This window comes from Dendropsophus ebraccatus, chromosome 12 (genome assembly GCF_027789765.1).
Source record: "Dendropsophus ebraccatus isolate aDenEbr1 chromosome 12, aDenEbr1.pat, whole genome shotgun sequence".
Taxonomy (NCBI): domain Eukaryota; kingdom Metazoa; phylum Chordata; class Amphibia; order Anura; family Hylidae; genus Dendropsophus; species Dendropsophus ebraccatus.
In genome coordinates, this window is record NC_091465.1 from 65,944,787 (window position 1) to 65,957,654 (window position 12,868).

The following is a 12,868-nucleotide window of genomic DNA, read 5'->3' on the forward strand; positions in this document are numbered from 1 at the left end:
CTGCTGGAGTGCATATACAGTGCAGTAGTAGTACAGGCAGTGCACCACCATCTCCCATACATTACAGTGCTTGGATGGGGGGGACGCTGTATAGTAAGGGATGGGTGAGGAGTTGGTGACTACTGTACTATAATTGCTGGTTCTGATGAACATTTCTTATGTTTAATGTCCTGTACAGTATATAGTGCTGTTCTGTACTGTAGTCATTATACTGAGCACTTATCAGTGTAATAAATGAGGATTGTAGGTAATTATTGGCGGCTGCTGGAACCCATTAATCACATTTACATTATTTCCTATGGGAAGACACTGCTCGGTTCTCAAACTGCCTTCCGGAACCAATTAAGTTCGAGAACCGAGGTACCACTGTATATATATATATATATATATATATATATATATATATATATATATGGGTATGCCAGGCACTAGCAGGGGCAACATAGCTGATATATATATGGGTATGCCAGGCACTAGCAGGGGCAACATAGCTGATATATATATGATACATATAGCTGATACATACTATGTGGTAACTATGGGCACCACTAAGTATTAGCATCCTGACTGAGCTGTACACCAAGTAACAGCAGCTACCTGATACACTATACCTGGAATATAGCTCCAGGACCATAAAGAAATCGAATTTCAAATGTTATTTTTGTCCCAAGCAGGCACCACTAGTAAGCGCCTAAGCGCTTGAGGCGTTGCTTGGCAACGTACGGATCAGCTGACACTCCGCCCGAGCTCGGCGCGTCTACGCCCGCACTAACACGTGGTCGTGTCAACGTGGCGAGCAGCGGCCAATGAGCTACCGGCGCTCAGTCCAGAACCTTCTCTAGCCACGCCCCTCGTGGGCGTTCTGATATGTTAATGTGCGAGGACACGCCTCTTCCACGCCTACTGATGCGAGTAGTTTAAAGGGGCCGTGCAGCCGGTATACAGACACAAGAGTGCCGGGCTAGAGGAGCATCACTAGGTAAAGTTTGGGGAGGGGCTGCTCCTTTAAATATGGGCTACAATGCATTTAGATAGTGTGCAGGTAACCTCAGCAGCCTCACTGGCTCTATAGCACTTGCAGAATTACTACTCTAAGCATAAAGTGCTGGCAGGGCATGCTGGGAGTTGTAGTTGTGCAACATCCATTAGGTGTATAGGAGCCTATGGTAAGGTAAATCTTGGTTATTGCAGGCAGAGCCATGCGGACCCTCATCGTCCTTCTCCTGCTGGGCGTCTGTGCCACCTGGGTGACAGGCAAACCCACTCAGGAGAAAAAAGACCGCGTCCACCACGACAAGGACCTGAGCGACCACAAGCACGATGACAGCAAGGACTTCCAGTACGACCACGAAGCCTTTCTGGGGAAAGAAGAGGCAAAGACCTTCGATCAGCTGACTCCGGAGGAAAGCCAGGAGCGACTGGGGTAAGAGAGCCGGGCTTAACCCTTTCATGCCACCTCTGGGTGGGTGTACCACACGTCCAAGCCCCTGGCATCACTAGGCACCCTACATCTTTACATTAGGAAGGCGTCGTCCATCCATGAAGGAATAGTGAAGATTCACTAATGTGTAGCTCTGCGGCTATTACCAAACTATAACTCCCATCATGCTCCGACAGTTTACAGACTGTGCCCAGGCATGTTGGGAGTTGTGCTGGGAAAGCGATCACTGTATAAGACTGATATTAGTCATCAGAGCAGATAGTGTCAGGTTTTATTAGAGAGGGGGTTCTCCATCCGGGGGGAGGGGGGGAGATCAGACCCCCATGCACACAGTGAATGAAGAGTTAACAAACAGTGCTCCGCCAGTCTGCCACCTCATACACTTTACACACAATCCCAAACATGATGCATTGGTGTCTATGTACTACAGCGGCGATCTCCAACATGTGGCTCTCCAGCTGTTGCAGAACTACAACTCCCAGCATGCCTGGGCAGCCGAGGGAATGGCAGTTTTGCAGTAGTTGGGAGAGCCACACACTTCATATCTTGACTTCTAATGACATGACAAGTTTAAAAAAATGTGTCTGCAGTTTCTGGCAACTTGTGCAATGCCGAAGTGGCATCTATCTTCTATATGTGTATGTAGACCAGGGATGGGGAACCTTCGGCCTTCCAGCTGTTGCAAAACTACAATTCCCATCATGCCTGGACAGCCAAAGCGAAGCTTTGGCTGTCCAGGCATGATGGGAATTGTAGTTTTGCAACAGCTGGAGGGCTGAAGGTTCCCTATCCCTGATGTAGACTATGGACTTGATAGGATTTGATCTCTATTCTATCATTCAGGGGTTAACGTTATAGTCCTGGTCTATAATTATAATTATTGGTTCCAAAAAAAAGAAATTGCATGAGGGTGCGATCACACTTGCCAGTTTTTGTAGCTAAAACTAGGTGTAAAATAAGAAATTGGGTGGTAGAATCCTATATAGTCTCCTCTCTGACTTCAAAGACTGATCAGTACACGTGAGCTCAGCTACATGACCCATAGTTGAGATCCTGGGATCCCCAGCAGATAGCGGTTGGGTTTCTATAAGAATGGATAGGATGGCTATGAAGTGCAGCTGTAACCCCAGCACTGCCTTCATGGAGGAGGAACAGTCTGCACATCTCCCACCCTACAGAGCCTGAGGGGAGGGGGGCTCGGGAACATTCCAGATTGTTAACGTGGCACTATCCAGATTTCTTTTTTCTTAAAGTAGGAGGGGGAAGAATAGAAAGGAATGTCAAGGGTATGACGGCTCGCCCCTTTAAGGACGCAGAACACATCTGTGTACATAACATTTACTGTGCATGTATGGAGCTCTAATATTCTGTGCATCATCTTACACTACAGTTCACTCCATACACAAGATGTCTTAAGATCATCCTGCCTGTATTGCTGGGTGCAGATTCGGTCCTTGTATGGACATCAATAGTGGATTATGATGCAGCATCTAGAACCAGTTCCCTCCATCATAGGCATAGCCTCTTGTAACTAAGAAGCAATAAGTAGTTACAGCCAGTATCTTAGGGGCTTTATATTTTCTACATATCTTATTGAGCACTACGACACGTGTTACTTCAGTGCTGGTCACTGGTTGTAATGAGATTGTTAAGAACAACACCTTTGTCATACTTGTAGATGTAACCATGAATAGCAGGAGGCTAGTAGTGAGAAGATCAACCATAATAATTGTCATAGTACCTTACTGTCATGTTGCTTCCCCACATAGAAGCATGGGGGACACAGTAACATAACTGTGACACCATGAGCCTTATGCTTGTTAAACAGGGGTAAAAGGCAGCCAGACTTCTCTAACAAAAGAATCAGAAAGTTGAAACTCAAAATCCACTTGCCCCCTACATTTTCCTTCAGGGTCGAGTTGGTAGGCTACCATACACATTATATAGGCACAGCTCTATAGACATGATAATGGTCATTAGGTACAATGTGGGGGCTCTCCTTCTTACCAGGCGAAGATGCTCCCATGTCCTTCTAGTGATCCACTGTTCCTTGTACACCACTAATTTCTCTAAACCACAAGGGCGGGAATTCATAGCTTTTATCCATGTGGAGATGTGGGGTGACAACCTGCTGAGTACCTCTTTACTGCAGGTGCTGGAGCGGAAAGGGATCCAAGACTCATATCCTGATGAATATTTTAACTTCCTGTTCAATAAACTTTATTGAAATTTTTTTAAGTAATATAAAGACATTACAAACTTAGAAACATGTGATAAAATATTCACGTTATGAAGTAAAACAAGTATTCCTGAGATCATTGGAGGTATAACATAAAAAGAAACATGTCCCAATTTTAGTACTAGAAACAGAAACTCAAAAAAGAGAAGTTCAATGTTTTAACTTCAAAATGCACTTCATGTTTTGAGCGTCCCTGATGAAGACACCAAGTCAGGGTCAAAACATGTTGTGCAGTATCAAGATGCAAGTACAGTCTAGGATCTTAGTAAAGAGGTATGTAGCAGGTTGTCACCCACATGGACTGATGCACGGACTCTTGTTTGGAACCCAACCCCTGGATACATTTGTCCTACATAAAAACGGATCGATATAAAGCTGAGAAATCTGACTGTACATCCCGCCTGACACTTGGCATCTAACCCTCTGATGTTCATTGTGTTATGGACTGGCACGGAAGAGGACGCTCGGGTATTAACATATGCAGTTTTTGGTTCATTGCAGGAAGATAGTTGATAAGATTGACAGTAATAATGACTCCTATGTCACAGCACCTGAGCTCTTGGCCTGGATCAAGTTTGTGCACAACCGATTTGTCTTGGAGGATGTGGATAAGCAGGTGCTGCTGTTTGATAAGAACCGTGACGGATCTGTAACCTGGGAGGAGTACTACAAGCAGATGTACTCCCATCTCATAGGTACGAGTTGTCATCTCGGTTCATTGCTCTCTCTCTCCCCCTGCAGGAAGATAGTTGATAAGATAGACAAGAATAAAGATGGTTTTATTACTGGTGAAGAGCTGAAAGATTGGATCACGCACACCCAGAACCGATACATCTATGAGAACGTGAACAAACACTGGGCAGATTACGATAAGAACAAAGACAATAACATCTCCTGGGAGGAGTACAAGAACACCACGTATGGGTATGCTCCAGGTAAGGGGATGAGAGCATTGCCTGTCATCAGGGTGGAGGCTCCTGTCAAACTGTGCACTTCTTAAAGATGCTCTTCACCTAAATATAGGTAATAGAGAAGACCCCTTGCCAGTTGCCGGACTCCAGTGAATGCCGAATAGTCTGACATGGATTGGTTGCTAGGGACATATCCTGCCTGACAACCAGCAGTGTATTAATAGTAACCAGTCTATCAGATATGACTTAAAGGGGGAAAAGGTGTTACTTGTTCTGCTTCCTGCTGCTCCTACTCTCAGCATGTTTTAGAAGTTTACCTTGAAGGATGAGAGGGGATGAGTCCCGATCATCACACTTGTTCAGTTATGCTGTAACCTTAAAGAGGTACATGGGCGAAGATTACTTTGAACGGAGCTCAGCTGCCGGAAGTCTGACGTCACGGCGCAGCTACTAAGGGTGTCTTTTACTTCATGCTGTGCCACCCTCCTATTCAGAGATCGTGCTGTGCTATACTCGCAAGAGCATGGCACAGTGCCACAGCGCTGTGTCTGAAGTGAGGGCGGCAAAGCCTAAAGTAAGAGACTCCCTTTGCAGCTGACGTCACGGCACAGAAAGGCAGCACTGGAACGCAGCTGTGCTGTGATGTCAGACTTCCAGCGGCTGAGCTCCATTTAAAGTAAGCTTAGCCGGAGTACCTCTTAAACAATACCATACAGCTATTGGACATTGCTTGTGGGCGTGTTTCTGCCACACACTATGAATTTGAATTGGTACCCACCCCTTCTCGTCTCATAAGGTATACTTCAGAGACGAACCCGGCAGGAAGCAGAACAGGTAAATCCTTTCCATTTTCCAACCCTTTTAATGCTGGATTAGAGATGGGGAACAGCTGCTTGGCATCAGTCTTACCATAACATACTGCATATAAACATGCATTAGATTTTTAGGTGGAGAACCTCTTTAATATGTGTAAAAGCAGCCATATAGAAGAAGGCTAATATGCATGACTTGCATTCTGCTAATGGATGCAGTTTTCTCATTCTTTGGCTATGACTTGCATGGCTATCACATGCTGCCTTTACTCATCCCCCCTCCTTCTTCCTCAGCTACAGTAGTGTGAACATATCCCTTCCAATAACATATATACATTTATTTCTATACTCAAGGGTAGTGGCTCTAACTTGTGGCTCCCCAGCTGATGTGACACTACAACTCCAAGCATGCCACAGGTTGGAGACCACTGCTCTAAGGGTTGCATTGTCTTTCTTCCATCTTTGTAACCCCCACCATTATGTGTCCACTGTAAATTGGCAAAGATCTGGTTAGTTTGACTGGTTCTTTGATCCCTGGGTGATCACACATCACATCTTCATCTTTGCGCATGTAACACTTAAAGGATCAGAAAAAGCAAATCTGCTTTTTTGCAAAAAAAAAAACAAAACAGCACCACCCCTGTCCTTTGGTTTTGTGTGGTATTACAATTTAGCTCCATTCACTTTAATGGAACTGAGCTGTAAAACCCACACCCAAACTGAGGACAGGAGAGGCGCTGTTTCTGAAAGAAAGTGGCCATGTTTTTCTAAGCATGGACAACCCTTTAAAGATCCGCATCATACCTTCATTGTCATCTCTTACGTGTGCACATTGGCTTTCTTGGCTGCAGTTTGGGTGGAATGGCTTGCTCCTGGATTGGTAATGCTTTCATTCTCTTACTATGCATGCTGAGGGGTGTGTGAATATATATATATATATATATATATATATATATATATATATATATATATATATATATATATATATATATATATATATATATATAAGCACTTAGCATAGGTCAGGGTATGCTTGATAGTAAGGGACATAGCATGACCCTGTACCAGGCATTACACCCTGTATCCATTCTGCTTGCAGTGTTAACAACACCAGTATTCGTATCCAGTATATAAGACACCAAGTTCTTGAAAACAAAACTGATCAGAAGTAATGATTTTCCTTTCTGTCATTTTTCAGGAGAAGATGAGTTTTATGATGTCCTAGATAAAGAAAAGTACAGAAAGATGATGAAACGCGATGAGAGAAGGTTCAAGCAAGCAAACAAAGATGGCGACTTGATCGCCACCAGGGAAGAGTTCACAGCATTCCTGCATCCAGAAGAGTTTGACTATATGCAGGACATTGTAGTCACCGTGAGTAGTGATTATACAGTTATATATATTCAAAGGGTTATCCCAGGATTCCGCTGGATAGGAGATAACTAGCTGATCCGTGGGCATCCCTACTGCTGGGACTCCTACCAGTCATGAGTGGGGGTCAAATGTCTCCTGAATCAGTGGAGCCACAGTAGGCATGCTCGGCCACCACCTTATTCACTGTATGTAAGTCATAGCAAAGGTCAAATCACACTAAAGTGGTTTCCCCACTAACACCACTCTCTCAGGGTCATGGACTGTTCGTGACCTTACTTACTCAATAATTTCCAGGACTACCTAGGGCAGCATCTAACCTCTGCAGCCGCAGGGAGTCAAAAGCGGATAGTTAGGGTTCAGAGAACGTCACCGAACCCAAAAACAGTTCATCCTCTCCGCTCAAGACGTATATGGGGAGCTCTTTGGATGGTTGAGCTGCTTTGGCTTTTCATGTTCTTGCAGTGACAGTGAAGGAGCACTGATCATAAGCCGTCACACCTGAATTTTTTGGCTTTGACATGAAATTATAGGAAGGATTAACACTTCTTTAAATACAATATTTGGCCTATCAAAAGATAGGTTCAGTTTCTAGTTGTTCAGACTCTCACTGTGGTGCTTAATGATTTCATTCTCAGGATCGGTAGGTGTCAGAGGTCAGACCCCACCGATCATAACATCACAACATTTCCTAGCCATCGGATAACACACCACTTTGTTGTAGCAGAATGATGTTTTAGTTGAGAAATATAAATATTGTTGTTTTTCCCTATGTGGGTACAATTGTCTACAGTCATCTGAGGAGGGGGATGTTTTCCTCAGCCTTGATTAAACCAACCAGATCTGAGGTTAGTTAGATTGGTGTGTGTTGGGTTATTTCTTTTCCCACCTCAATCCCTGAAGTTTGTCTTATTGTCTTTTACAGGAAACCATAGAGGACATAGATAAGAATGGAGATGGTTTTGTGGATGTAAATGAATACATTGGTAAGTAAGGATATGGGTCGGAACTCGGGGAGGTGCATCCCATGGTAAAGAATTAATGTATTCCTCAGGAACAATAGATAAGCAAGAGAAACAAAGATATTTTCTTTCACAAATCATGGGAAACTCTAATCTCTGTATTTTAAGAATTGTGGAGCTTTGTTTTATATATAGGATTATGTTAAATAAAGAGGATATAAAAAAAGTAAGGATGGTAAAAATAATTCCTGCAAACATTAAAGGGAATCTGTCACTAGGTTTATGGTGCCTTAAATGAGGATAGCATAAACTAGTGACAGAAACGCTGAACAGATCGGTGTATCACTCACATCATTCTGTTCAGCCGTTCTCCTAAAATGCTGGAGAATAGGATTCTTGCCAACCCCCCCCCCCTGCTGATCGACAGCTGACTGCCTATACAGAGCATGGATAGATAACTGCCAATCAGCAGCTGGTGCGCCGAGTTTGCTGGTGCTCATGAATATTGAGGACTCCTGGGCTCATGCACATAATGGAGAGGACTACTTATTGTCCATGTATTTCAGTAAGATATCGCTGAATCAGCTGCACAAAACAATGTAAGTGATAGATCATTCTGTTCAGCTTCTCTGTCACAGGTTTTTGCTACCCCATGGCTCTTGCACACTATGGATCCCGTCACTCGCGCTCCCACTAGACGTTCTAATGATCCCATAGGCTCCATTCTATGATCCAGCGGATTCCGTCATCCGCCCAAAGAAGTGATATGTCAATTTTTTTTTAGCTAATGGCAGAATTCACCCGACCATAGAACGGAGTCTATGGGACGGCCAGATATTTAAGCGGAAGCGCGCCTGGAAACAGCTGGAGCTTATCCGTACGATTTCCAGTGTGCAAGGGCCCTTAGATAGGACAGCATAAACCTGCTGAAAGAGTCTCTCTAAAGTTTTAAATACAGATAGAATATCCTCAGGCTAAATGAAGATCTAATTCCCATAATCCTATTGCATCGCCCCTACCAATAGTACAGTAATGCAGGGGCAAGTACATGTACACATTGAAGAGTACTATTGGTGCTACATGGTATTGAGGTGCTGTACCCCATAGGCCCCTAAAACCAGCCACTAGCCTGCCTTTAAATGAACAAGGGGTTATCCTGATACAGCAACCTCTGTAACCTAAGGAAATATTTATGTCCTTACCATTCACTGTTTGCTTCCCTCAGCTGACATGTACACACCTGACCCCGATGAACCAGAGCCTGACTGGGTTAAAACTGAGCGCCAACAGTTTGCAGATCACCGTGACCTCAATAAAGATGGAAAGTTGGACCGGTCTGAGATCAGCCACTGGATCCATCCACATGACTATGACCACGCGGATCTGGAGGCCAAGCATCTGATCTACGAGTCCGACATGGACAAGGTAAGAGATCAGCTGTGGGCTACTGTGGGCACCTCATGCCCGCTTATCTTCTGCCACATTGTTAATGATTAGTTTATGATATCAGAAAACCCTGTCACCTTACAAAAAAAAAAAAAAAATTGACAGACAAAATTGTTCAGACACCCAGATCAGTAGAAGCGCTTGTCTGGGCGCTTCACTCCCCAGCTCACTGCCTTTTCTGTTGGGATCCAGCCTGTCTTCTGCAGCAAGACAGAGATAACAGCAACCACCTAATTTTAGCGATGGGCGGGGGGTCCAGACACCCGGTGTAACTTGTTAGGTTTTTGAAGTGACAGGAACACTAACAATCCTCCCACAAGGATACAGTTTCTGCAGTGGTTTCCCCATTGTAAACTCCAAGCTGCTGCAAAGCTGCAACTCCCATCATCTCCTGACCACTGCATTGCTGATGTAGTAGAAACTGCGGTTCCCTTGCCTAGTCTGTCATGAATGGGGCTTGTTAGACAGTGTGGTTACTATATGACTGAGGCTTGGAGCAGGTTCAGGCTGATGCTCTATGGATTGGAGGCAGTCACAGGTTCCTCAGCTCTGCTAAGCAGCAGGAGAGGTGACTCTGGTGTAAACACCGTAATTGATGCGCTAATTGCTGACACTCCAGTGTACACGCGGGGGAGGTGTTTATTGCCTTTCTCATGTTGTGTACTTCAGGAATCGGCTGATGCTGGATCCTGCTGGGTGCAAAGTGTTTTATGCTGGTATTGATCCCACTCACATCTTGTGCTGCAGTAAATGGTTACACAGCTGTCAGTACATAGCAAAGATCTGCGACGTAACATCTATAAGAATGCTGCTGCACTTTCTGTTTATAAGCTATAAGCCGATGTAGTGAGCGAAGAGCACCAACCTGAGGGCATATTCACAGTTGTAAAGACGCAACCAGCTTGTGTGAATACACCCTTAATCACTTATCTGGGTGTATAATTATAGACTTCTCATTGACTTCTTAAAGGAGTGATCCAGGATTAGAAAAATCACAGCTACTTTCTTGTAAAAACAGCACCACCCCTGTCCTCAGGTTGTGTGTGGCATTACAATTCAGCTCCATTCACTTCAGTAGAATTGAGCTGCAAAACCCACACCCAAACTGAGAACATGAGAGGTGCTGTTTCTGAAAGATAGCATCCATATTTTTCTGAGCCTAGATAACCCCTTAAAGTATGTTTGAGTACTTTTAGTCCCTTTCATAGGTAGGTGCCAATTATGGTGGGGAACTTGATACAACGGACAATAGAAATATTTGTTTGTTAAAAATGTTGGCATCCCATGACCAGCCACGTTCGTCTGTACAGTCTACGACCTACCGTCTAGTCCAATAGAAAATGTATGTTCACTCTGCCTGATAGATCTTTGCCTGTTTGAGTATAAGGCCACATTCACACATTCTGTTATAGGCATTCCACGTCTGTGTTCCGTACAGAAGACTGAATGTGTGAATGCGGCTTTAGCAGAGAGCTGTCCATCAAGGCAGACCGCATCTTTCAGGGACCATCCTGATGCTCCCCTGCACGACAGGGATAACAGATTCCTCTTAATATCAGAGCTAAGGGACACGTACCCATAGTGACTGTAAAGATAGACTAAAATACTAATATATATATATATATATATATATATTATATGAGAGAGTATTGTTTGTGTGTAATGGACACAAATTTACAGAGATTTATTTATTTCTCTTGCAGGATGATAAACTAACAAAGAGAGAAATCCTGGACAACTGGAACATGTTTGTGGGAAGTCAAGCAACAAACTACGGTGAAGACCTGACAAGGCGGCATGATGAATTTTAACAGGCGTCTAGTCTTTGTGCTCCTGAACGAGCGTATAACACCCCAGCACATTGCTGGTTACTTACAGATTGGATTCCAATTGTGGCCTTTGGAGACTGGAGGGGGCTGGAGTTGTGTATATTTTTTACTGAAGACTAGGTGCTCAGGAAATACGACTGCTGCCATTTCAGGGCATTGTAAGTGGTGACCTCATGGAACAGTGCCATCTGTGCCCTTTAAACCTCCTTCCTGCAGTCATTTATGATGTTTTGGGGATTATTTTTTTTTTTGTCCTTTCTCCTAAAATGCTGTATAAATACAAATGTGCCACAGTCTATTAAATCACACTTTTTTCCATATGGGACCCACATGGCATAGCTGTAAAATGGCCACATGATGCAGAGTGATCATGTATGAGGACAGCAACCAATACTATCTAATACTCATCTGCAACCTATACCCTTGTCTGGCTGCTATAAACCTCACCACTGTTCTTGCCCATATAAATGCTGTATCATGATGGTAGACACTTGCGTCTACACGATTACTGGTTCTGTGAACAGTAGTGGATGTAGAAATCTGCCTTTGTTTAGAACAAACAAGCAGAATAATTTCTGTAGCCCAAAGGGGTTATCCAGCGCTACAAAAACATGGCCACTTTTCCCCCTACTGTTGTCTCCAGTTCAGGTGCGGTACGTAATTAAGCTCCATTTACTTCAATGGAACTGAGTTTCAAAACCCCACCCAAACTGGAGACAACAGTAGGGGGAAAGTGGCCATGTTTTTGTAGCGCTGGATAACCCTTTAAGCTTGACTCCCCTATAGCAGTAGTTTTCAACATGTGGCTATGCAGCTGTTGCAAAGTAGAACTCTACACTGAGAGTTGCAGTATTTCAACAACTGGAGAGCCACAAGTTGAAGACCGCTCCCATTAACAATGCAGTTAAAGGGGTTGTTCAGAAACCGCGTCATACCTGTCCTGAGGTTGTGTGTGCATTGCAGCTTAGTTCAGTTGAACTGAAACAGAGTTGTACCTGAGGACATGTTTGTTGCTGTTTTGGGAAGAAAGTGGCCATGTTTTTGTAATGTCATTTACATGTGACTGACCTATTTGATCTTTTCTATCTTTTTGTACATTTTTACTGAGCCATTTGAACAAAGTGTTGTCCTTTTTTCCAGTCCAAAATGAATTATTTTCACAAAACCAATAATAAAAATAAAAAAATTGTGGTTTTTTTCTTTTAGAGATTGTGTGTAGAAATAAAGTGCATCAATCACCTGTGAAATGCCCAACACTTACAACTCTTCTTAGAGAAAGAATACTAGTCCTAACTTCAGTAATGTACACTGTGTCTGCAGGCTATTGGAGTTGTGAAGTGTCAAAGAGGTGTGGCTTGGGGTTTGCAGTACCCTTGGGCTACAACACCTCCTCAGTAAATCCCCGCCCTCCATTTCTTTGATCAACAGGCAAGGGTCGGCTACGTTGACAAGCCTAGTCGAAGTCTCCTGCATGTGCCACAACCTGCAACAATGGCGCATGCACAGGATTCCAGCAGAGCAGACATTTTACCTACAGCTGCGCTGTAAGGGGGGAAGGGACAAATAGAGGAATAAGGAAGTTGACACAGTGGGAAGGATCTGGTAGTTCAGGGATGGGGAGCTTTCAGGTCTACCATCCTGGAGAAGCTGTTTGAATATGCCACAGGAAAGAATAAATGTCCTATTTTGATAATGGGAGATTTTAACAACACGTTAGATGAAAAAATGGACAGATCCAGGATGGTTGAGCCGGTTAGGGGGATAAGTGGATCCCATCTGGCAAAGGTGATTGGGGAGTTTGCATGGCGGGATTTATGGAGGGAAAAAAATCCTATGAAAAAAGAATTCTCCTGTTGG

At 43.9% G+C, this 12,868-nt stretch overlaps 1 protein-coding gene across 2 annotated transcripts; it reads left to right on the forward strand.

The window, feature by feature from the left end:
• The first annotated feature begins 756 nt into the window (after window positions 1–756).
• RCN3 (reticulocalbin 3) lies at window positions 757–11,647 on the forward strand. 2 transcript variants are annotated; one of them, XM_069946525.1, is made up of 7 exons: window positions 757–979; window positions 1,192–1,423; window positions 4,182–4,375; window positions 6,602–6,777; window positions 7,700–7,760; window positions 8,962–9,161; window positions 10,886–11,647. In XM_069946525.1, exons 2-7 carry the CDS (start codon window positions 1,200–1,202, stop codon window positions 10,991–10,993), a joined length of 963 nt encoding a protein of 320 aa, XP_069802626.1. In that variant the 5' UTR covers window positions 757–979; window positions 1,192–1,199; the 3' UTR covers window positions 10,994–11,647. The 2 variants fall into 2 exon arrangements, with proteins under 2 accessions (XP_069802626.1, XP_069802625.1); XM_069946524.1 differs by lacking the exon at window positions 4,182–4,375 and adding an exon at window positions 4,422–4,615.
• Window positions 11,648–12,868: the final 1,221 nt, after the last annotated feature.

Bases quoted from the DNA above. Each gene is read 5' to 3' on its own strand.
- RCN3 (XM_069946525.1), top strand. From the start codon at position 1,200: ATGCGGACCCTCATCGTCCTTCTCCTGCTGGGCGTCTGTGCCACCTGG. The intron at 6,778-7,699 runs GTGAGTAGTGAT...TGTCTTTTACAG, and splicing joins TGCAGGACATTGTAGTCACC to GAAACCATAGAGGACATAGA. The intron at 7,761-8,961 runs GTAAGTAAGGAT...TGCTTCCCTCAG, and splicing joins GGATGTAAATGAATACATTG to CTGACATGTACACACCTGAC.